The sequence below is a fragment of the Aethalodelphis obliquidens genome, unplaced genomic scaffold, assembly GCF_003676395.1.
Source record: "Aethalodelphis obliquidens isolate GAN/ISIS:26980383/991018 unplaced genomic scaffold, ASM367639v1 scaffold2, whole genome shotgun sequence".
In the NCBI taxonomy this organism is placed as follows: Eukaryota; Metazoa; Chordata; class Mammalia; order Artiodactyla; family Delphinidae; genus Aethalodelphis; species Aethalodelphis obliquidens.
In genome coordinates, this window is record NW_020837946.1 from 61,695,899 (window position 1) to 61,722,426 (window position 26,528).

The window sequence follows — 26,528 nt, forward strand, 5'->3', positions numbered from 1 at the left end:
TGGGAGCCTCTTACCTCCAGGACCAGCCACAGCTGTCCTCCCACACCGTGATCTGCTTTGTAAAACATCCCATAAAACTTTACAACGTTGGGGTGATTCGGAAGAAACTGCAAAATGTTGTATTCTGCCTCAATCTCCTCATCCATATCCTACACAAGGTAAAAAGTGCATGGCTGGATTCAGTATAATGTGCGAGGAAGGGTACAGGAATGATATCACGATCAAGTAACCATTTAATAAAGCATATGTAGTCTGTGTTTTTAATGTAATCATTACCATATCTTGAAAATACCTAACAATGGACATTGAGATACCAACTAAAGCCTTCTGTTATATCAATAAATGTCTTCATTATATATTCTTAATAATAATATCATAAATATCTTTTTTAAAATTTAAAAATGTCTGAATTTTCAAAGCAATTAAGGAGAAGTAGCTCAAAGGGACCCAACCAGGATAGGACACTTACAACTTCACTGTGGTAAACAGTGCACAGCATTACAGGCTCAGTATTCAGTGCTCTGAAATAGGATGCCAGGCTAAGATGACTGAATACCACAAGTCTGGGTCACTTTGTAACTTACAGAGAGATCAGCCTCTGTATAAACCTAACAAATCACTCTTTCCAAGAGAATAACATTTGAAGAGTCCAGGGGACCAAAATCAAAACAATAGTAAAACGGACAAAAGAGAAAATCAAGGGAAGTTTTAACTCCAAATGGAGTCCCTTCATTCAGCTAGGCTAAGGAGTCATAACTCATTTTGAGATTTCATGCCAGGTTTCATTATCCCTAGAAAATCATCCCCAGAACAAAGAAAGAAGTTGAAAGCTCAGTGTGTATGAAACACTATATTGTGGTTATAATTTATAACTGTTACTTACACTGATTGGATCTAGAATTTTTACTGCAGCCAGGCTCCCATCTCTCTTGTTAGTTACTTTGTAGACCTTGCCATAGGTGCCTTTACCTATGGTCTCTACAATTTCCCAGGTATCTGTGGGATCTGGAAGCGATTCAAGTCCAAGCATCGTGGCGCTGTAATGAAACAATCCATACAGATGTTTCCTAGTGGGAAGAAAAGTTTGTTATGTGCAACAGATCACAGGATTAGTGGCACTGGGCTTTTGAAACAAGAATATTTTTATTTCTTCAGAATCCAATGGCACATTAAAAGGATCACACACCATGATCAAGTGGGGTTTATCCCAGGAATGCAAGGATTCTTCAACATACGCAAAACAATCAATGTGATACACCATATTAACAAACTGAAGGAGAAAAACCATATTATCATCTCAATAAATGCAGAAAAAGCTTTCAACAAAATTCAACACCCATTTATGATAAAAACCCTACAGAAAGTAGGCATAGAGGGAACTTACCTCAACATAATAAAGGCCATATATGACAAACCCACAGCCAACATCATTCTCAATGGTGAAAAACTGAAACCATTTTCTCTAAGATCAGGAACAAGACAAGGTGGTTGTCCACCCTAACCACTATTATTGAACATAGATTTGGAAGTTTTAGCCACAGCAATCAGAGAAGAAAACAGAAATAAAATGAATCCAAATCAGAAAAGAAGAAGTAAAGCTGTCACTGTTTGCAGATGACATGATACTATACATAGAGAATCCTAAAGAGGCTACCAGAAAACTACTAGAGCTAATCAATGAATTTGGTAAAGTAGCAGGATACAAAATTAATGCACAGAAATCTCTTGCATTCCTATACACTAATGATGACAAATCTGAAAAAGAAATTAAGGAAACACTCCCATTTACCACAGCAACAAAAAGAATAAAATACCTCGGAATAAACCTACCTAAGGAGAAAAAAGACGTGTATGCAGAAAACTAAAAGACACTGATGAAAGAAATTAAAGATGATACAAACAGATGAAGAGATATACCACATTCTTGGATTGGAAGAATCAAAATTGTGAAAATGACTATACTACCCAAAGCAATCTACAGATTCAATGCAATCCCTCTCAAACTACCAATGGCATTTTTCACAGAACTAGAACAAAAAATTTTACAATTTGTATGGAAACACAAAACACCCCACATAGCCAAAGAAATCTTGAGAAAGAAAAACGGAGCTGGAGGAATCAGGCTCCCTGACTTCAGACTATACTACAAAGCTACAGTAATCAAGACAGTATGGTACTGGCATAGAAACAGAAATATAGATCAATGGAACAGGATACAAAGCCCAGAGATAAACCCACACACATATGGTCACCTTATTTTTGATATAGGAGGCAAGAATATACAATGGAGAAAAGACAGCCTCTTCAATAAGCGGTGCTGGGAAAACTGGACAGCAACATGTAAAAGAATGAAATTAGAACACTCCTTAACACCATACACAAAAATAAACTCAAAATGGATTAAAGACCTAACTGTAAGGCCAGACACCATAAAACTCTTAGAGGAAAACATAGGCAGAACACCCTATGACATAAATCACAGCAAGATCCCTTTTGACCCACCTCCTAGAGAAATGGAAATAAAAACAAAAATAAACAAATGGGACCTAATGAAACTTAAAATCTTTTGCACAGCAAAGGAAACCATAAACAAGATGAAAAGACAACCCTCAGAATGGGAGAAAATATTTGCAAACCAAGCAACTGACAAAAGATTAATCTCCAAAGTTTACAAGCAGCTCATGCAGCTCAATATCTAAAAAACAAACAACACAATCCAAAAATGGGCAGAAGACCTAAATAGTCATTTCTCCAAAGAAGATACAGATTGCCAACAAACACATAAAAGGATGCTCAACATCACTAATCATTAGAGAAATGCAAATCAAACCTACAATGAGGTATCACCTCACACTGGTCAGAATGGCCATCATCACAAAATCTACAAACAATAAATGCTGGAGAGGGGGTGGAGAAAAGGGAACCCTCTTGCACTGTTGGTGGGAATGTAAATTGATACAGCCATTATGGAGAACAGTATGGAGGTTCCTTAAAAAACTAAAAATAGAACTACCATATAACCCAGCAATCCCACTACTGGGCATATACCCTGAGAAAACCATAATTCAAAAAGAGTCATGTACCAAAATGTTCATCGCAGCTCTATTTACAATAGCCAGGACATGGAAGCAACCTAAGTGTCCATCAACAGATGAATGGAGAGAGAAGATGTGGCACATATGTACAATGGAATATTACTCAGCCATAAAAAGAAACGAAATTGAGTTATTTGTAGTGAGGTGGATGGACCTAGGATCTGTCATACAGAGTGAAGTAAGTCAGAAAGAGAAAGAAAAGTACCGTATGCTAACACATATATATGGAATCTAAAAAAAAAAAAAAAAGGTTCTGAAGAAACTAGGGGCAAGACAGGAATAAAGATGCAGATGTAGAGAATGGACTTGAGGACACGGGGAGTGGGAAGGGTAAACTGGGATGAAGTGAGAGAGTGGCATGGACATATATACACTACCAAATGTAAAATAATAGCTAGTGGGAAGCAGCTGCACAGCACAGGGAGATCAGCTCGGTGCTTTTTGACCACCTAGAAGGGTGGGATAGGGAGGGTGGGAGGGAGACGCAAGAGGGAAGAGATATGGGGATATATGTATATGTATAACTGATTCACTTTGTTATAAAGCAGAAACTAACACACCATTTTAAAGCAATTACACTCCAATAAAGACGTTTAAAATAAAAGAGTATTTTCATTTCTTAATCAGCAACCTTGTGGTACTTTTCTCTCTCTCTCTCTCTTTTTTTTTTTTTAATTTCCCCCTTCTATTTTAAGTAGATTTTTTTTAATGAGGGATATGAAGCCTCTTTAAGGAATGGGGGTAGAAGATGGAGGGGTGGGCAACATGACTCTGAAACATCTTGAAAAACACAGTTCTAAAAAGGGAAATTATATCCGCACAGCAGGAGGGAGTAAAAGGGCCAAAGAAGATGTCCAGTCATGACCAGACAATTGTCGTTCTAAGTTGCGGACTAGTGGCTGCTGCTGCAGGGAAAGTAGCTGAAAGTCAGGGGTCTGAGACTATGTACCCAGGTTATAGTAACCTTGACCAGACCTCTCTGATGGTCACTATAAACTAGTGTCTATGTGCAAAGTCTGGGCTGTTAAGAAGGAGGATCTGGTGCCTGTACCAGGCACTGAAACCATGTCCTTTGAAGCAGAAGGCTTATGTTTAGTCTTCCAGGCCTCCCTTGAGTCTCAAAAGACTGGCTCAAGAGTTAATGATTAGGAAATGTGAAGATGTAGAAACAAAGAACAGCTGTTGGGCCAGGAAATTGGTAACAATTTAGACTATAAATCCACCACATAGCAGAATCGCCAAACTCCTAGTTCCCTGAAAGGTATGGACAAAGGCCTGACACACATTCCTAAGCTGTTTTTACAGGAAGCAGAGCCCCACCAGATGAAAACTGCTGACCACAAGAACATAGACCCTGGACCGGTTGAAACCAGAGGTTGGTGATGCTTGAAACTTCACCTTGATGCCAACCAATCCAAGAACTGTGCAGGAGCTGATCACGCACCCTGCAGCTCCCTCCCTCACACTGCCTTTAAAACCCTTCCCTGAAAGCCATCAGGGATTTTGGGTCTTCTGAGCATGAACTGCCCATTCTCCTTGCTTGGCGCCCTGCAATAAATGCTGTACTTTCCTTCACCCCAACCAGTGTCTGTGGATGGCTTTGCCGTGCCCGGGTGATCAGACCCAAGTTTGGTTTGGTAACAGCATCAGTCAGTGCACAGTATCCATTGCCATCCAGGTCTTGGGTCCTGCAAGGATTAGCCGAGCCCAGATCCTATCCATACAGCAACAGCCTACTGTGGGAACCACACTGAATGGTTAACCAGAAGCTGCAAACTCACACTGCCTTAGCAGTACTCTACTGAATAAGGACATGGCCCTGTGGAATTTAAGTACCAGCAGCAAGCTTGGCAGGCAAACAAAGTCACCCGAGACTGATCCCACAAAAAAGTCCCTTCAAGTGTAGTTACTCCAAGGCTAGAAGAGGGGTCCCAACCCTAGGCTGCTTCTAACCCCAAAGGAGGGACCATCAGCTCCAACACAAACAGCCATAGCATCCAATCCCCATGCTGTGGCTTGGTGTCCACCCAAGGTGAGCACTTCTGCCTCATGCTGGGCAATCCAATTTGCACTTCTAATTCTAATTATCTTCTAAACTGCATTCTCTCAAGACACAGCATTTTGACTTGGAACAAAAATCCATTATTTAATCCTTACCCTTTCTTATGTGGGCATTTCAAAGATATTGAAAACCATTACCAAAACAAAACAAAACAAAATCCCAATAGCTGTTGTGTTGATACTGGAAGGGAATCTGTCTTTCCTGAGTTCACCTGGCAGGCATACCATGCTCTAAAGGGGTCTCCAACCAGCACCTCAAGAACCCAGGCCAGGCTCACACTGAGTTGAGACAATGACCCTAAAAGGTCAGCTGGTCAAATGACTCCTGCCTTTCATCTGCTGGTTTCAAGATTCTAACTAACTCTAACCTTCCCTCCCGGCCAGTGTTTCACAAAATCCATCTTTCTCAGCACATGCTTCACAATTCTTGCCATATGTGTATATTACCTGTGCTATTAGTTACTAAATACATTTAAATTATTTGCTTTTTCATATAAATAAATGTCTTTTTTTTTAAAATTTTTTGGGCATGCCGTGCAGCATGCAAGATCTTAGTTCCCCAACCAGGGATCAAACCCGTGCCCCTTGCAGTGGAATTGTGGAGTCTTAACCACTGGACTGCCAGGGAAGTCTCATAAATGTCTTTTAAAGGCACTTTATATCTCTACCTTAAATCATCTGCCATATATCAAAATTAACAGCAAAAAGATGATTATGCTAAAAACAACAATTGTTCAAGTCCAGCCAGATACTGCTGCCCTCTGTTCTTTTGCAAAAAGGGAGATCATGGAGTGATGGGGTAGAATTAAAGCCTAGTACAAACTTTTCCCTTAACGTCATCAGAAGACGTGGAAAAGAATTAGCAAGGGAACAATTTTGTCACTATGTGATTCAGTGTCCTTTATTGCAAGATCACCAAAACCTCTGAACACCTTGAGAACTGCTCTAGGCTCTGCTTCTACAGGAGCAAAAAGCAGGACCAGCAGGGGGTGCTGGTCAAGGCCAGACAAGTGGGGGTGGGGAGGGTACTGGGATGTCCTTCCTGGAGAGAAGAATCTGGCCCATTAGCCTAGACGGAATTATGTTACACTTACCAGGACAGTCCCTGTTTCCCCACTTGCACCTGGGCTCAGCGCCGTGACACAGAGGCGCTAAGTCAGACTGCCTTCATGATCCAGGCCCTGCCCTGACCAGACTGGAGACCTGCCCATCTCTCTGGGCCTCAGTTTCTTCATCGGCACGGTGGGGCTGCTGCTGCCACCCACTTCACAGAGTTGCTATGAGGCTAAGGGGATGAAGATAAAATAAAGTGAGCACAGTGAGTGCCCGGCCAGTGTCACCTGCCATCGCTAAGGCACGGCACCAAATTCTGCTTTGGAATAGGCAAGGCTTAACACAGTTTCTTGCTCTGTTTTATTCTACCCTTAGCCACAGACAAAATGAGAACCATATTTGTTTTGCTCCAATCAGTTATTAGTTTCAAACAACTGGCTGGAATTCGGTGTGTGCAAGTGAAATTAAATCATACCGTGTGGCAGCAGGAGAGGACCCTGGAGGCCATTGAATCAAGTGGTTTTTCTAATGATTTGGGGCCATGAGACCCTTTTGTTACATTCAATCTCACTTAGAAGGCTGATGGATAAGCTGAGAGAAGCAGGGCCACTCTGGCTGAGAGAGGCTAGGGAAGCAAGTGCCTGCCCTGTGCCTTCCGTGGGAGACCAGCAGGGTGAACAACCACCCTGGTTTGCCTGGGCTGCTCAGTTCAGCATTGCAAGTCCCACGTCCTGGGAAACCTCAGAACTAGGCAAACCGGGATAGTTTGTCGCCCCAGTCTCTGGGATCTCCTCTGAGCACTATTAGAAAATCACTGGTTAAGTACCCTCTACCACCACTACCTCACCCCCTGCTCTGGGCTAAACTGTATCTCACCCCCCCACCCCAAATTCATATGATGAAGTGTCTTGACCTCCAGTACCTCAGAATGTGACTGTATTTGGAGACGGGACCTTTAAAAAGAGGTAATTAAGGTAAAATGAAGTTATGGGGCAGAGTGGTAGGGCAGGAGTTAACCCGAATCACCAGTGTCCTTAAAAGAAGAGAAGAGGGCACAGTCATGCACAGAGGAGAGACCATGTGAAGATAGAGGGAAGGTGGTCATCCACAAGCCAAGGAGAGAGACCTCAGAAGGAACCGACCTTGCTGATACCTTGATCTTGGACTTCTAGCCTCCAGAACTGTGAGGAAGTAAATTTCTGTTGTTTAAGCTACCCAGTCTGTGGTACTGTTATGGCAGTCCTAGCAAACTAATAGACTTTTAACTTACAGATGAAGAAACTGAAGCCCAGATTGGTAACAGGACTCTTTAGGGGAAGTACAGGAATGGGAATCCAGGCCTCCCTAGGCCCAAGACCTTTGTTCCACAGAACAGAACGAAGGGAGTCATCTGATTAGCAATGGTTCTGACCAACTGCACCAAATATGGAAAAGTTCTGTGGGGGAAGTACGCTCCCACATGGAGGCCAAATGCCTCATGGACCTAATGGACAGCACTCTCTGCTCCCTGCAAAACAAGAAAAACTCACCAGAGGGATTCCTCTACAGTTGGCACCAGTAATGGGTGAGCAGGTGGCACACTCGTCAGGTCCCACTGCCACACCCATCATGTCCATCCGGACACTTGCAGACAAGGTTAAATAAAGGTGCAACAGAACAGGTGCACATTAATAGGGCTGCCAGTCTTCTCTCTTTAAAATCAACACCCAACTCTATAAACTCTCTGATGATTAACAGCCAGCCCAAACAGTGGACGCTTATATAGCCCTATAAAGATGCTGATAATTGCTCGTGGAGGTGGCCCTTCAGACAGCCGAAAAGCCGCTCCTGGCCAGAAAGTTAACCTCAGGGTAGACTGTGCTTCTGCCCATGTCTGTGTTTGGGGCCTCATGGAACTAGCTAGGGGTGACCAAAGAAGGGCCAGGAGCAGTCTGGAGTGAGAGGGATGAACCTGGGACCTCAGGACTCTACAGAACCCTCAGAAGTCCCCTCAGAGGTACCTGGGCTTCCTGCAGCTCCCCAGATGGGGCCTCCATCATTTATTTGGACACAAAATAAAAGGGTGACCTCAGGAGACTAGAAAACTCAAGTTACATGGGCTACTCTCATTGCAAAACAAATAGAAGGACGAATCTATCTGGGAAGAGGTGAGTGATGGCATTTGTCAGCACAGAGGAAACTCATGCAATTTACACACCAATTCAGAAGTCCCATGGGCCTGGACGTATCTGTGTGTGTGGCTGTTCTAGGGTGAAGACTTGATGAATATGCTTTGATTTTGCATGTAACGGTATTACGGAAGTCAATGCCACAAAGAGATTTCTGATCAAAGTCACTACTCTCTCAGAGCAAGATTCTGCTGTCTCCCATCTTCCTGTGGTATCCAAACCCTCCCACTATGGGGAAGGTCCCACTATGGGGATATCTTTCGCCTAGGAAAGATATCCCCATCCAGTAAATAAGGGTAACACAGGTATTAAAGGGATATTTCCCTATCTTTGCCCACACATCACTATTAACCAAATATCTAGGAAATACCCAACTTTTCATTACTTAGGCCAACAGAGAGACAGACACACAGATAGATATTTAGTAAGAGAATTTAAACAACAAGGTCCTGCTGTACAGCACAGGGAACTACATTCAATATCTTTTAATGACCTATAATGGAAAAAGAATCTGAAAAAGAATATATATATATATATATATAAAACAATCACTTTGCTGCACACCAGAAACTAACACATTGTAAACCAACCATACTTCAACAGAAAGAAAAAAAGAGACTTTATTCTTGTGGTAACAGAGTCCCTTGGAAGTTAAGAACAATAGTCTTTTTCTTGTTTTGTTTTGTTTTGTTTTTAGAAGGCAAACTCCTAGAGGCAGAGGCCGCGTCTCTTTGCAGCAGTTGGGAAAGCAGGCTGTCAATAAGATTCTTTCTGTTGGTAAGTACAAATGGACTAAAAATGACCTCTGTTTGCAACTAACAGCAAGGGCAGGTCTTGCTCCATCACAGAACACCTCAGCTCCAGATCCCTTTACCGCAAGAGAGGGGCACCTTGCCCAGGTTACACTTCACACTGCAGTGAGGAGTTTCCCATATGGCTGTAAACTAATAGCACACCTGCTACTTTATCTTATCAGGATTGAATGTCTAAAGACTTCCTTAGGAGTTCTGGTTTCAATTATCAGCAAAGGATACACTTTTTAAAATAAGGCAAAATATTCCATGCTTACGTTTTATCAAACATTACACCATAGAGATTTAAATTCCATACACTTCTAGCATCACAAAAATAAAGTCAGGCATTATACATTGGTCAAAAAAAAATTAAACCTGAATCTAATCAAGCATCTAGATTACCAATCTACAGGAGTAACACAGGTCAGGGCAACATGCTAGGCAACACCATAGGTGTACAATAAGCAAAATCCAGACTCTAAGTAAGAAACTCTCCAAATGACCCAACTTCTTCAAAAACTAAATGGCAAATAAAAATAAATAAACTGAAAGGGATAACCTCAGGATTAAAATTAAGATACATACCAAACATGAAATAAAGGGTAGATTCACAAAAACAAGCTAAAGAAATAACACTTATGAGATCGTTAGAACACCAACTAGTTATCTGATGGTATTAAAGAAACATTGTTAATTATGTTTTAGTTGTGATAACTGTATTTGTGATTGTGTTTTTAGTCCTTATCTTTTAGCAATACATCCTGAAATATTTACAGGTGTAATAATATGCTGTCTGGAAAAATATGAGTGGAAAAAATAAGGGGCATTCATGACGCAAGATTGACCATGGGGGAACCTAAGTACCAAGATTGAACCTAAGTACATGAGGGTTCATGGTAATGTTGTTTACTTTTGTATGTTTTTCAATTCCTTATTTTAGAAATTATAAGAAGTTTTTAAAATTCTGTGTAATTAACATATGTCAGTGTACATTCTAGTATTCATACACATGGTCAGCCCCACCTTCCCCTGAACTGTCTCCCCACTACCACCCTGGATGATATTCTAAAAAGTCTCTGGACAGCTTCATGTAAAAGAATGAAATTAGAACAGTCTCTAACACCACACACAAAAATAAATTCAAAATGGATTAAAGACCTAAATGTAAGACCAGATCCTATAAAACTCCTAGAAGAAAACATAGGCAGAACACCCTTTGACATAAATTGCAGCAATATCTTTTTGGATCCATCTCCTAGAGTAATGGAAATAAAAACAAAAATAAACAAAGGGGACCTAAAAGCTCTTGCACAGCAAAGGAAACCATAAACAAAACGAAAAGACAACCTAGAGAATGGGAGAAAATATTTGCAAATGATGCAACCGACAAGAGATTAATCTCAAAAATATACAAATAGCTCATACAGCTCAGTATCAAAAAAACAAACAACCCAATCAAAAAATGGGCAGCAGATCTAAATAGACACTTCTCCAAAGAAGACATACAGGTGGCCAAACAGCACATGAAAAGATGCTCAACATCACTACTTCTTAGAGAAATGTAAATCAAAACTACAATGAGGTATCACCTCACACTGGTCAGAATGGGCATCATCAAAATGTCTACAAATAAGAAATGCTGGAGAGGGTGTGGAGGAAAAGGAACCCTCCTACAGTGTTGGTGGGAATGTACCACCAACATTCCCAACCAATGTACCAATGTAAATTGGTACAGCCACTATGGAGAACAGTATGGAGGTTTCTTAAAAAACTAAAAATAGAGCTACCATATGATCCAGCAATCCCATTCCTGGGCATATATCCAGAGAAAACCATAATTCAAAAGGATACATGCACCCCAATGTTCATTGCAGCACTATTTACAATAGCCAAGACATGGAAGCAACCTAAATGTCCATTGACAGACAAATGGATAAAGAAGATGTGGTATACTTATACAATGGAATATCACTTGGCCATAAAAGGGAGTGAAATAATGCCATCTGCAGCAACATGGATGCAACTAGGGATTATCATACTAAGTGAAGTAAGCCAGACAAAGAAAGACAAATATTATATGATATTGCTTACATGTGTAATCTAAAAGAAAAAAATGATAAAAATGAACTTATACACAAAACAGAAACAGACCCACAGACATAGAAAACAAACTTATGGTTACAAAAGGGGGAAAAGGGGGGGTATAAATTAGGATTTGGGGATTAACATATACACACTACTATATATAAAACAGATAACCAACAAGGACCTACTATATAGCACAGGGAACTATACTCAATATTTTGTAATAACCTATAAGGGAAAAGAATCTAAAACAAACAGATGTATATGTTTGTATAACTGAGTCACTTTGCTGTACACCTGAAACTAATACAACATTGTAAATGAACTATACTTCAATAAAAATAAGTTAATTAATTTAAAAAAGTCTCCAAGTTTCATGAGGGCTAGAACTTTACTCATGTAAGAAATAGTAAACCACTAATATAAGACCAACAGAAAAACACCCTGGCATTTCATTCTAAAGCACCCACACTCATATTGTCAGAAAGTCACCTTCCCAGTTCACCTCTAGGTGACTGAGGCACAGTCAGTCCCCCTCGGTGGCTAATGTCCCAGCCCAAGCTGCCGCTAAATGCAGAACTGTAGTTAGGAGAAACTAATGAACCGCTGAATGGCACAGGAAAATCAATAGGCAGAAGGCAAGTCACCTTCTTCTGCCCGTTCAACTCCTGTTCTTTTTTCCTGAAGGAGGAAGAGAGAAACATCAATATACAGACACCGAAATGAACAAAAAAATCTGTGATCTTTTCATCTGGTCCCTGAAAAAGAAACTGCCCAATGGCATGAAGCTGAACCTGCCCAAGGCTAAATGCAGAGTCACATACCCACTAAGTAGCTGGGTGGGTGGCCCCTAAGCAGCAGGTGAAAGGCCTAGAGGGAAAATGAAGGATAGTCCAAGGTGAGCCTTGGCTTTGGCAATAAAAGGAAGCCACGGAACAAATTTCACACGGTGCCCTTAAAACTGATATGTTTAGTGAAAAAGAAGGAAAAGAAAACTAATCCAAAGGAAAACGGTACCCCTAATAAACTCCCTGCTCATTCATCTGTGTCTTTTTAGAGGCCCTATGAGCTGATATACCATGAGGGGTCGAAAGTAAATAGATGAGCTCAGTTCTTCCAAGGTTGAAGTGGGCACTAAACATCCTCACTGTGAAGTGTGGCCATTTTTTCCATGTCCTACTGCTCTTCCCTTGTGCTTTGCCCATCACCTCTGTGGATTAATCAAAAACTAGACTTGGTGATTCCAAGGTGACTGTACCTCAACAATAGGTTATAGATTAGACCAACTTACCATAAAATTTATTACTTATGCATTTAGTAAGTAGTTATTAAATGCCAATTGTATGCAAGCCCTGGACTAGGATCTACAAGAAATATAAGGAAGGATAAGAAGATCAGCTCTGCTTTTAAGGTTCTAAACTTGTTTAAGAAAGCTTTATAACTTTTGGGGTAAGATGGAAGAGTGAAGTCAGGTACCAAGCTTCCCTAAAACTAAGTGAATGAACATTGTTAACAGAAAAAATTGATATCCAGCAAAGAAAACAAAACAAAATGTACAGCAGTAATCAAACAGAACAAGGGATACAATTTCATGCCACAATCTTTGAAAAGTATCGTTTGGAGAAAGTGAGAGATGGAAGATACCAGGAATGACTTCTCTTCTCAGCCCAGCTCTCTCTCTTCTCCCAGAAGTGTGGTGAGTTTGGCAGATGGGGATTGGACAAAATTCTGAAAAACCTCATTAACACTCCCTATTTACAGAGAAGTAGAGACAGAGGGTGAATTAGCAGCAGGGAAGTGGGTCCAGGCTCATCACTTATATATGCAATAAGAATTTAGTAAGAACCTTTTGCCTACATTACTCAAACTAAGCTTTGTGGGTCATTAAAAGAAGTAAAAGAAATAATCAGGCTCTATTCTAAAACAAGTTACATTTCCAAAGATATGTAGGAAAAGATGCCTCCTGCCAAGTAGAATAATGCTAGCACAGCATTTTAAACAATATTTTGGAAAGAAAAGCAAAGTCAATATCCATCAAGCGTGACTGCCCCTAATGTCCAATACCTTGCACTTCAGAAGGCAAAATGAACAGTCCAGACAGACAGCTTCTGGTAAAATTACTGAATATAAACGATAGATAGAATTTTTCAGGTACAGAGGAGACACACACACACACACACACACACACACACACACACACACAAATACGTACCCCAAAACAAAATGAAAAGCAAACAAAACAGAACAAAAACTCAGGCTTCTCTCCACATCAACACTCAATACTCAATAGAGGAAAATCTGTAATCTACCTGTAATATATGTGTACAAAAGTCTGAGAGAGAAAAAAGTATGAACAAATATTTTTATATTTAGCCAAAGTGTTGTTCAAGTATAAAGACAACAGACATTTTCAGACATGCAAGAGCTCAGTGACTCCATGAGTCTTACTTTAAAAAAAAAAAAAAAAAAGACGAGTCCAAAACCCAACAAACAAAGAGATAGATGTGGAGCTCTAGTAGAAAGCCTGATAGGGATATCGGAACCTATTTATATTTAGAAATGATGCAAAGCAGCAGTATGAAGTACATTTACGGAGAGAACTGTTATACATTTCAGTAATAAAAAATAATAATAAACCAAATTCAGGGGAGGGGGAAAGTTTCTCTACTTTCTAAAGATGATAAATCAAGAAACTGAGATTTAAATATACTATTTAAAATTATAAAATTAACCAAGTGAAATGACAATATTGACAGAAGTAAGGAGAAAGCCTATGTGTTAATTTTCTCACTCATGTCACTGAGTCAGTAAATAATTGATAAATTGATAAATAAAGGTTAAAACCACTCTACAAAGTTATAAAAGGAATCTCTGAAAGACCAAAAAATAGACTATAAATCCTTGACATTATCATTAAAATGTACACTTACTCAGAAAGACACATATGTATACCATATGAAGAAAAGACAACCCATGAGGTAAGAGACAGGGGGAGCATTAAAGATAGAAAATATAATGTAAGTTAAGAAGCATTAAGAATGTAAACATTTATTATATCAATAAATATAGGATTCTTTAACGAGAACAAACCAAATCTATAAAGATCCACACTAAAATGAACTATCTAGGAGTCTTTATGACTCAGAAAGGTTAAAAGTAAAAGGAGGTCAAAGACAAGCCAGTCAGATGGTAACAACAACCAAAAATATCACAGGATTAACATCAGAAAAGAGTAAATTCAAGGCAAAAACTATTAAAGAACAGCAAGTGTTATTAGTACATTCAGTAATAATAATTGAGCAATTACTATGCACCAGGTACTGTTCTACATGCTGTTAGAATACCAAAGTTTACATCAGTAACGAGTGTTACAAATATTTCAGCACCAAAAATAAAGTGTTAAAATTTATAAAAGCATATACCTCTATAAGAACTCAACAAAACACAATAAGAGTAACAGATATTGTCAGTCATGACAGAACAAGGAGACAAAATAATATGAAATATGAATCATACAATCAATATGGTTAACCCAGTAGATACATATCAAAGTGCATAATCTAACATAAGACTTCTTTTCAAGCACTAATGGGATATTTAATTTTAAAAAGAAAGAATACATTAGTCCACAAAGTAAAGTCTTGATGCATTCTAGGAAAGTGGGATTAGAACAATCTTCCCTGACCATACTAATTTATTTACTAAAACTAAATACTAATAATAAAAACAAGAAAAAGCCTAGCTACCTGAAAATTTTAAAGCTCTTTCAGATCTTGATGCAAAGGAAACAGATAAAACTGAAATTAGAGTATATAAAAAATAACAATATTAAAGATAGTATGTAGCAAAAAACTTCAGAAGTTGGGCTCAAGGTAAAACTTTACCAAGCAAATTATAATAAAAATGAATTTAAAAACCATTCTATTATAAAGATAGAGATGGATCAACAAAATTAACCTAAGTATAAGAAAAAACAAAAGCAGAAACTAATGAATTACAAAAGAGAAAAATAATAGAATACATAATTAAAGGTATAGTTCTCTGGGGAAAAACAAAATAAAACAGATAATAATAAACCAGTTTAGCCAAGAAAAGGAGATTGTTTCTAATAGAAAACAAGATACAATCTCAAGGTCCATCATTATGGAGAGATTGTGTGATAAATCCTAATAATTACATAAAATGAAATACCATCTAGCCACATGTAACCACTTAAAAGAAAGAAGGTAAGTCGGGCCTCTCACTGCTGTGGCCTCTCCCATTGCGGAGCACAGGCTCCAGACGCGCAGGCCCAGTGGCCATGGCTCATGGGCCCAGGTGCTCTGCGGCATGTGGGATCTTCCCGGACCGGGGCACGAACCCGTGTCCCCTGCATCGGCAGGCGGACTCTCAACCACTGCGCCACCAGGGAAGCCCTACAGTTTTTTTTAAAGTACTGAACAATGCGTAAAGGTAACTTTTGCACACGTAAAAATAAACTCTACATTTATAGCCATTTTATGTATATGTTTATGTGTGTGTATCTCTCTCTATATGTGTCTTCCTACATTTTCCAGAAGGCTACAAACTCAAACTTTAGGGAAAGGTACCAGGAGTCAGAGAGGTTGGAAAAGAGAGAAATTAACATAATTTTTAAAAACTTTATACTTATCTATACTAGTCATATTTTGCTGGGACATACGTTATTTTATTTTAAAAGATAATTTTTTTTTTTTAAACAAATAAGAGGTCTCTAGACAGGAGATTATTTTGGCCCAGATGCATGCTGAAATCATGTAAAAGCAAAAACCATGTGAGGCTGCAGAAGCCCATCTTGAGAAGAACAGGAAAGCAGAGAAGTAAAAAACCAAAGGACCATGCTTGACAGAGGACTGGTGAGTGGGTTCCCTATGAATCCTGTATCCAGGCCCTCTGAGGCTGGCTGAGCTTTGATGTCTGTCCTTAAACATCCATGAAATTTCCTATTGCATTCTTCTAAGAAGACCCCCTTCTCAAGAGCCAATCTGAGTCCCTCACAGGCTAGCTTTAGTTCCTAACAACCCCAAAGAAGCCGGGCCTGTACCACTGCTGAATACCCTGTGTTATTCCATAGTGGAGGTGCAGCCTTACCTTGCTGAAAATAAAGCAATCTGAAGCTCCTACCCCATGAACTCCTGCGGTCAGTCATGCCTAGCAAGTATGATTTAAATAGAAACTTGTCCAGCAACATTTTATACTTGTAAGAATATTCATGATGAAGATATCCATTTTTGAGTATGTTACTCAGAATATTTTGTCTATATGTTATAGTATGTTCTATACGAATCACAAATCATAGAACAATGCTTTCAAAGCTAGAGAACAGCTTTTAAAAAGAAATCAGAAGAGCGAACAGTGAGGAAAATTTGTACTAATTTAGTACAAATTTAGTATAAATTTAGTACAAATTTGTATTTGTACTAATTTCAGAGGAAATTAGTACAAATATTAAATAAATATGCAGAGACACACAAAATAAGAAAACACGTAGTACATAAGCATGAACAAATTAGAGAATAATTCCAAACTAACATATAAGCAAGTACATGATATAACGGCCAAGGCTGGTAAGAGAGACTAGGCCCATTTGTAGGAATTGACTTCTTCACAAACAACCTATCTGCACATGGTTAGATAGAACCCACTCAAAGACAGCACAGATGTCATCTCTTCTGGAAGTCCTTTCCTACTTTTCCCAGTAGAGGTGCCCTTTCTTAATGGTCTCACTGTATTATGTACTCTTTTCTAGGAGTTATCACATTGCCTGACATTTATTGTTCACATGTTGGTCTTCTCCACCAGTGACTCCTAGAGGAGGCCATGCCTTAATAATTTTCTCTGCCTCATCGGCAAATACCCAATGTATAATAAGTGCTCAGTAAATGTTTATTTAACATAGGATTAAAAATCAGAATTTTAAAAAGCAATGAGGTCTTCTCAATTTTAAAAACAGTTCTAGGGCTTCCCTGGTGGCGCAGTGGTTGAGAGTCCACCTGCCGATGCAGGGAACATGGGTTCGTGCCCCGGTCCGGGAAGATCCCACATGCCACGGAGCGGCTGGGCCCGTGAGCCATGGCCGCTGAGCCTGCGTGTCCGGAGGCTGTGCTCCGCAGCGGGAGAGGCCACAGCAGCGAGAGGCCCATGTACCGCAAAAAAAAAGAACAACAAAAAAAAACAGTTCTAGTTTCATAAAACACTAAAGAAAATACAAATAAAAGAATAAAAATATTAATACTCATAAAATTCCACCATCCAAACATAGCCACTCTTAATTGTAAATATCATTGCAGATACAAACACACACACACACTCATATACACTCACATAAAGATGAATGGCTTTGTTTGTTTGTTTGTTTCACAAGGCTGACGATCTGGTTTCTAGCCCAATCTCCTTTCGGAATTGCTATTTCAAAGGCTTCTATCAGTCATGAAATTCAAGACACTTAATCCTCATCCTCACCCTCCAGGGCATCAGCCATTGCTCACTGCCTTTACCTTTCTAAAACACTCCCCTCCCTTTGTTTCCTTTACATCTTACTTTCCTGGTTCCAATTCTGCCTCTCCATTCTCTCATTAATGTGGACATTTAAACTGAAGTCCTGCCTTCAGTCCTCCACTTGTCTCCCAAATGGCTCATCTACACTGAAGGTTTTAACCATCATGCCTTGGCACGTGGCGCCATCTTTCCAGCACTATTTCGTTCGATTCCTCTGGCCCCAGTCCACAATTACTAACTGCTGGCCACACATCTCCACTTACATGCACCCCCTAATCCTCAGACATAGCACGTATAAAACTAAAACCACCACCTGTGGTTCCTCAAAGCCACTACTCAATGCGCAATGTCCATCAGGAGTCCCATCGTTTTCCTGGTAGCCCAAGCTACTGCCTCACTCTCACATTAGTCAGCCACTAAGCCATGTCCATTCTTTGCTCATTCCTGTGCCTCCATTTTCACCCCCGCTGCTGCCACCTCTATGCATCTCACAGGGGATGGCTACAAAAGCTTTCTCGTCTCCCTCCCTCTAGTCTCCTTCTATTACAACTCCTAATGGACCTCACAACCAGATACAACATCCAAAGCCATCAATTCACTCATGCCACAATCTCGCTTAAACAAATAACCTCTGATGGCTCCCTATTGCTAAATTAAATAAAGACCAAATTCTTCAAATATTTAAGCAACCTAAATGCAGCTTCCATTCCTGTGTCAAAACTCCTTTCGTTTCCTTGTGTCAAGCTTATAATGAACTTCAACCTAACCCCTTGCCATTTCCTGAACCATCCTTGGACGTCCACACCTCTGTCATTTTGTCCAGGCGATTTCTACCCCCAGGAAGGCTCATTCCACCACATCCATTCATCAAGAATCCTGCCAGCCCTTCAAGAGCCAGCTCATGTTCCCTAACCCCTCCACAAATAGGCAGCACCTCCTCCTCTGAAACTCTATGGTGCTCATATATGAGGAGCTGTCCTGTGGTGTTTGTTGCTCTGTGGATAAACCTCAGCACCCAAACAGGCCCTGGGCACCTTATAGACAGGGACTAATTCGTATGAGTCCCCTCTGCACTTGCATCAGCTGTCACTCAACAAATATTTATGAAACCAAAGAAGAGGATGAGTGCAGTTAAACAGAAAGGGCTGAATTTTGGAGTCCCAAAGCAAAAACTTAAGCTGACCCTTGAAGAAAGTATATGCCTTGAATTAGTGGGGATTGCGGAAAAGACATTCAAGAAAAAAAAAATTAACGGAGGCAGGCTGGGCATTTTCAACAAGAAAGCCCTTCACTGTGCAGGGCTGTCCTGCAAATATCAGGATCCTGCGCCCTGGCTCACTCTGTGCCAGCCCCCCTTCCACTGTGACAACCACAGACAGCCCCCGGCCCTGCTTCCAGGTGAGAAGGATTAATTGAAGGTGCTGCAGAGTGAGCTATGGGCCCTGGAGAGGGAACTGCTGGACCCTGACAAGATTTGACTGGAGCGAAAGAATTACTTCCATTGAGGAGGTGAGAAGAACACCCAGCACCATCTATCTTTCAATGCCTCATGCTGCTGTGGAGGAAATAAAGCAACTGACAGCCACTCTTTTTCTTCTTTTTTCCAACAGTTTCACTCACACACACTCTGAGAAGCAGTGAAAAATAAGGTGAAGACTGTGGCCTCCAGCCCTGGGTTCAAATCTCAGCTTTTACATTTACTAGCTTTGTTGGCAAGGGGAGAATTGCTTAACCTTCTGTGCCTCTGCTTCCTCGTCCATTAAACAGAAATAATGAGTACGCACCTTTCAGAGTTGTGTGGTAGTCCCAGCCAACAGAAAGCACAAAACACACTGTTTATTATCACATCTTGGAAAAATCCACTCGTGAGAAAAGAGTGGAATATCACCACTACATACCCTTTTAGTAACCAGTAAAACCTCTTCTATCATAGAGAACATTTTCTGAGTAAATACTAGATGCTGGACACAATGCCAGGTGCCATAACTCCATGAGACAGTAACTATTACTATTTCCACTTTACAGATAGGAAAACTGAGTCATTGAAAGGTTAAGTAAGTTAAGCTGGGAGCCAGGATTTAAATCTTTTTGTTTACCCCACTATGACTCATTGATTCAACTAATATTTGATGAGCATCTACTAAGTGTCGGGCACTGTTCTAGGTGCTGAGGATACAGCAATGATCAAAAAAGGCTAAAACCATGCCTTAGTGAAGCTTACATTCTAGTAGGGGGAGAGAGAGAATCAACAAAATAAATAAATATAATAAATAGATGATGGGTAGTGATCAACTGCTAGGAGACAATTAAGTAGGGAAGGTGAATAGAAAGAGTGGTGGTAGGTAGGGGAACTGCAATCCTAAAATGCATGGCCAGAGAAGTATCATTGAGCAGGACGCATTTGAGAAATGAGAGGAAAGAGGTGAAAGAGTAAAACTCTTAGCCAGGCGGTGGGGGTGGGAGCCATTCCAGATAGAGGGTATAGGAAGTGAAAAGGCCCTGAGGCAGGAGTTTGCCTGGCTTACTGGAATAGCAAGAAGCCAGGGCAGCTTCAGTGGAATTAGCAAGGCAGAGAAGTAGGAGTTGGGGTCAGAGAGATATGGGGTGGGGAAAGAAGATCATGTAGGTCTTCATCAGCCTTGTAAGGTAAGGACCTGGCTTTTACTTAGACAGATAGAAAGCTGTTGGTGGGATTTGAGCAGGCAGGACATGATCTGACTTATGTTCTAACAAGTTACTCTGGTGGCTGCATGGCAGGTGGACTGAAGGAGATGTCACTTGGAGGTCCCTTAAGAGCAGCCAAAGTTATTGGCAAGAACAAAGAAGCAACAGTGTCTTCCTCAATTCTAGCAGGTGTGATCACAATGGACTTTTTTTTTTTTTCAGAGCCAAGTGCTTGGGAAGCCTCTTTCCGCTCTATCTAAGATGTTTGTTGAATACATAGGTCATAGGGAACCCTGATCAACTATACTGTACTGGGACCCTTTCTAAAACAAACTGTCAGGACGCACCCACAGTAGCTGGCTGGAAATTGCTACATTCTCACTCATCACTCCTCAGTGTTTCCCTCACTTTGGGAGGTGAAGCTGAGTACAGAACTGGTTGTCCAGTCTTAGTACAAGGTAGGCGTGCTATGATCGGAATATTTGGAACACGGTCAAGTGGTAGGACAAAGTCCAAAGAGAGCTAGGCTTAAGCTTAGCCAGATATTCCACAAAATGCATATTGACACCTACTCTGAGCAAGTCAATGAGAGACTCTAAAATAAATCAAATTCAGCCCTGACCTAAGGGGGCATACTGTTCAGTATGTGAAAGGATATGACTTGAACACAAGTCACTAGACAGCAATAAGTATACACTACACATGATACAGTATATAGTATATTTACTTGAATAGACTTATATAATTACTTACAGTTACTGGAATACTTGAATACAAGTAACTACACTGCAAAATAGAAAGTGACAAATGTCCCATAAGGAGGGAAACAGTCTATCCAGCCCAGAGGATCCAGGGGTGGCTTTGACTTGGCGTTAAAGAGGAAGCTGGAGCTAGAGACACGGAGATGGGCAGAAGGCATGCCGGGCAGAGGGATCAGAGGGAGAGACTAGAAAATGGAGGACTCAGGATGGGAACAAAGGTTGGGAGAATTTCAGGAGACCCACAACATATTTATAATGAAGATTCTGGGCCCACTCCCAGCATTTCTGAGTTGATGGGTGGAGAAATCTGTATTTTTAGCAAGAACCCTCAAGTAATTCTAAAGCAGTTATTTCTCACTCAACTCCACCTCCACCTCCACTTTGAGAAACACCAGTAGACATGAGTTAAAACCACCCCATGTAGTTTTCCTTATTATTCTCTCTCATATAATCCTGTTTATTTCCTCTACAGCACTATTATAGATACTATTTATATATCCGTTTACTTACTATTGTTTCACTCCACAGGATATGAGCTCTATTAAGTCACCAACATAGAACAGATACTAAACACTGGCAGAATGTTGAATGGTAGAGCTGGATCTAAATCCTGGAGGCCTTGAAAACCCCACTAGTTGTGTAAACCTTATTCTAAAGGCAAGTCACTTAACCTCTCTGTGCCTCAGTTCCTTCTTCTGTAGAATATGAATAATAAGAATACCTTCTCTATGGGCTTGTTCTATGGATTAAGATAAACATGCAAATACATGTAAACTTCCTAGATCTATTCCTGGTTCACAGCAAGCTCTCAATAAATTATTATTATTATTAGCCAGTGGGAAGCTATGGACGTTTCCAAACCTAAGAGTAACCTAATGGTCCGTTTAGGAAGGTTCACCTGGTAGGAGCATGCAAAGATGGATGAAAGGTGACTCTAATTAGGAAGATGAACCAGAAGGCTACTGTGGATTTGGGTTAGAATTATGAGGGCTTGTACTAAGGCAGAAGTCTCAGGAAGAGAGAGAGGGCTATCTGGGAGAAGATTAATAGTAGCAGAATCAACAAATTTGGGGTAAAACATAGGCTGTAGAATGAAAAGAAACAGAAGAATTAAAAATCAGCTAAAGTTTTGAGCCTGGAGAGCTAAGAGACAGTCGACCAAAATGGAGAGCCCTGGAGAAGGCACGGTTCTGGGGAGGGACTCCAAGTCCTTTTGGGGACCTGCCGAGTTGAAGGATAAGCGACAAGAAGGTGGAACTGGAGCTCAGGAAAGAGGCTGCGTTGGAGAACTGACTGCAGAACAATCTGTAGAGAGGCATGTTTACCTGTGACCCTGCTGTGGTTCCCAAGGCAGAGGTGGGTGTGGGGGAGAGGGGGCAAGGGCAGAATCTCACACAATCTGTCCACTGAGTGCGGGTGCAGGGCACGGAAGAGGAGCCACAGGAGGGGCCGACGGGGAGGTAGGGACAGAACAGAGAGCAGAGTTTTGAGAAGTGGGGTTAATACTGGGGCTAAATGCCCCTGAGCGGAAAAGGAGGAGAAGGGTTAAGGAAAGGTCTAGAATTTTGTCTTCAAAAAGGAGGCTCCAGGTGAGAGTATGGCCAGGACTTGAACCACCCCATCTGGGAGCTAAAAGCAATTGTTCCTAAATGGCCTCCAGGTGGCGTGGTCAGCCCTGTCCACAGAACTGCATCTTGGGGGGCAGCTGGGCCCAGCACACGGTCACTCTGCCTGGAGAAGGGCTCTGAGCTGCAGGGACCCTGTGCTCACAGGGTGGCAGGGAAAGATAATGGGTATGAGCCAAACATTTTTTTTTTAAAGGATTACAGAAAAAATCAGACAAAAGTCATAGTTTTATGGGCTTGTAATAAAGCCATTGTCACTCAGGCCTCTAACATTTGCAAAATAGCTCCTGTAGATGAAAAAGTCTCAATTAGCTGCCTAAAAATACATTTCCAGGTAAAGATGGATGAAAGGAGGGGACTCTAATTTGTGAAAGTGAACATACTTTACAAAAATTATGAGTGAAAAAAAAAAAGCATTAATAAACAGAACATGTTCTGTAAAATGCTTGCTTTTACTTAGAGAAATAATGCCATTTTTCTATGTTGAAATCTTTTGCTCCGAGACAAAAAGTCACTGCTATGGACTAAATGTTTGTGTCCCCCCCAATTCAAATGCTGAAGCCCTAATCCCCAATGTGATGGTATTTGGAGGTGGGGCCTTTGAGAGGTGATTAGGTCATGGAGCCTTCAGGAATAGGCTTAGTGCCCTTATAAGAAGAGACGAAGAGAGATGATCACTCTCTCCCTGCCACGTGAAGACACAGCAAGAAGGTGTCAGTCTGCAAACCAAGAAGTGGGCTCTCAACAGAACCCAACAATGCTGGTACCCTAATTTTGGACTTCCCAGACTCCAGAAACTGTAAGAAATAAATTTCTGTTTTTAAGCCACCTAGTCTATGGTGTGCTGTTATAGCAGCCTGAACAGACCAAGGTAGTTACCAAGTTATATCAGAGAACAAAACAGAAAACTATCTCATTTCATCATCAAGGGCTATATGTGGTTGGGAAGGAAATCTTACAAATTTACAAGATTTCTTATTCTAACAAGGTCTAAATTACTTCAAAATATAACTAGTTAATAAGCACTTTTTATGAACAATCAATAAGTCTGGTCAGCTCTACTCTAAAAATACATTCCTGAATCCAGGTACCTGTCACCACCACCACCAGGGCCACCACAAGCCCCCGAGGAGCCTTTCGGGCATCTTAGAAAAAGGACCCCTCACCACCTCTGCCAGGCTCCTCCATCACGGCACTACATGCAGCCCTGCCACCCCCTCCAGGGGTCCAAGCCACCCGGGTCCCCACCTGGACCACAGTCACGGCCTCCCTTCCTGTCTCGGGCTTCTGTTCTCGCTCCCCGTCCCCAATAGTCTGTTCCTCACTTAGCTACAAGCAAAATGTTTTTAAAGTTACACCAAATGCTACTGCGTTTAGAACAGGATCCCACCTCCTGCCACAGCCCACAAGGCCCTTCATCGCCTAGGGCGTTTTCCCTCTTTCACCTCCAACTCTCATTACTGGCGCGTCGTCACCACCATCTCGCTGTCCCGCTGTCCCCTCGGCAAGCGGAGCTCACCCCGCCAGAGGCGGCAGCTGATGGGAAGCAGCCCCTACTCCACTCCCGCGGGGCAACGCGGCAACCTCCTTCCCATCACTCAACGGCTATGCTCACACGTCTCGTCCTCAGAGGAAGCTTCTGGAACCACCCGGTTTATTGCGGATCCCAAGGGGTGAGAGGTAGTGTGCCGGATGGGCTGGGGACCAGGGAAGAGCCACGCTCAGAGGAACGGAGGTCGGGGTTGGAATGGGTGCGAGAACGAAGATCACCGCTGCCTTTTGTGGGGACCCCTGAGCGGCCCCGGGGGACCTCGTACAGAGCCCCGAGCAGCAGAAAAGAAAGTGAAAAATTGGTTCGTTTGCTTTTCAACCGTTGAGTCTTACCTGAGACCTCGGGTTGGGCAGAAGGTGACCCTGTTGGGCGACGGCACGGGGAATGGCCCAAGGGAATCCCCGGCGACGACCAAAGCAAGGAAGCAGGAAGAAGCCAGGTCCTAACCGGAAGTTCTCCCCTCTCCCGCGCCAGGCGGGGCTGCTGCTGCGCAGTGGCTGCTGAGCAGCGGAGCCAGGTGAATTCTAGAACAGGAGGAAAAAGGCCTTTCTTCTCTTGGGTGGTGGAAAGTGCACTCAAACGGAAACCAGGAGCCCTGGTCTGGAGAGGCAAGCTCGTATTTTTGGAATCCTGCCAAGTGTCTTAAGTCTCTTCACCTCTTTGTGCCTCAGTTTCCTCTTCTGCAAAATGAGATGGTTGAACTAATCACTGTTTTCCGAAGTCTGCCCCAGGCACCGCTCACTGAAGTTGCTCAAACCCAGAGCTTCTGACACCCGATCTCCAGGGGAGAGACCAGGAATGGATGTTTGACAGAGCTCCCTGGGCGAGACCAGTGATCTCTAGGTTTTTCTCTAAGTTCCCTTCCCTAGCGTTCTATGAATTTTAAACCTTAAACCTATACAAATACTCGGAGAAAAAAAGAATCATGGCATAATTGAATTTATCTACTATCGTTCAAATCGTCGTTCCCAAATCACAAAGCAGTCACGATGTTGCAGGCACTAAGGAACAATACACACCCACAGCCATGACAAATGATTAACTAAATGCTCAGATTTTTCACTTCCTCACCAATGTATGGGGAAATTTATCTTAGCTTTAGATGCCTTAAACCTGAGTGAAATACATTAAAAACAACTGCAAGTTACTGATGACTAATGCCCTTCAATTTGGCCTCAAGCTGAGAAATTCTGTGCAGAAATAAAGTGGTTTATAATCCCACAGGTCCATTCTATTATAAACTGCAGGTGGCAAATCAAGTGGCTATGAACTATCCTGTGTGTGTGTGTGTGTGTGTGTGTGTGTGTGTGTGTGTGTGTGTGTGTGTGTGAGCGAGGGAGAGAGAGAGAGAGAGAGAGAGAGAGAGAGAGAGAAATCAATACTCAAGGAGGGTATTTCTGCACTCCTTTAATGGGAATTTAACAGCCCAGAAAAAAGGCAGATGCTAGTCTTGAGGACCGAGGAATCTGGGTGGTGCCTGACAAGGGTCTGAGGCCAGAGTAACTGTCACCCCCCTCTCCTGCCCACCAGCCAGGGCAGCTGCGCCTGCCCTTTGCAGAAAAGCAATTGAAAGCAAGCACAGAAGAAAGCTGGAAGGAAAATAACTGCAACTCACATTGATGACCTATTTTCTGAATCCGGCTTATCTGAGATTGGATTGTCATTCTTCCAAACAACAGCCGAACACTTCAGGCCCAGGAAATGGCGTCTTTGAGGAAAGCATGGACCAGAATGTACAACACATCGTCACCAGAGGACTTTCTTCCAACCCAGGTTCCAAGTGGTGTAGCTTCACAGGGCTATTGTGGGAGCGGCTGATAAATCTACCAAATCCTTGGGGGTGCTTCACTATTAGCCAAGATTAACGTGATGCTAATTGGTAGTGAACCTGATCTATTTAGTGTCTCCTACCAGCATAAGCAGCAGAATCAAAACCATCCTCCCAGGCTCCAAGTGCACATCCTGTAATATTTCCACTGTTGTATTCCTGCTACTTCAGGCTGCAATGCCCCTTCATTCCAGACATTGCATAATCAAGCTAATCATCTTTTCCTGAGTCAAGGGCTCAGTCAAGGCCTGCAGGCAGGTTCACTTTTCTGAGCTGCAGTTGCACCTGGGGGAAATGCCATGAGTTTCTGAATTCCTGAAGAAAGA

The 26,528-nt window shown here is 41.7% G+C and overlaps 1 protein-coding gene across 1 annotated transcript in view; it reads right to left on the reverse strand.

Annotated features, from left to right (window-relative positions):
- The window catches only part of MYO3B (myosin IIIB), a 407,025-nt gene extending 380,960 nt beyond the window's left edge, over positions 1-26,065 (reverse strand). Inside the window, exons 1-3 of the mRNA XM_027128624.1 lie at positions 25,990-26,065; positions 884-1,067; positions 15-149 (exon numbers count right to left, since the gene is read on the reverse strand). Of these exons, the coding sequence (XP_026984425.1) occupies positions 15-149; positions 884-1,067; positions 25,990-25,991 (321 nt within the window). The 5' untranslated portion in view covers positions 25,992-26,065. The remainder of the gene's footprint in view (positions 1-14; positions 150-883; positions 1,068-25,989) is intronic.
- Between the last annotated feature and the right edge of the window lie 463 nt (positions 26,066-26,528).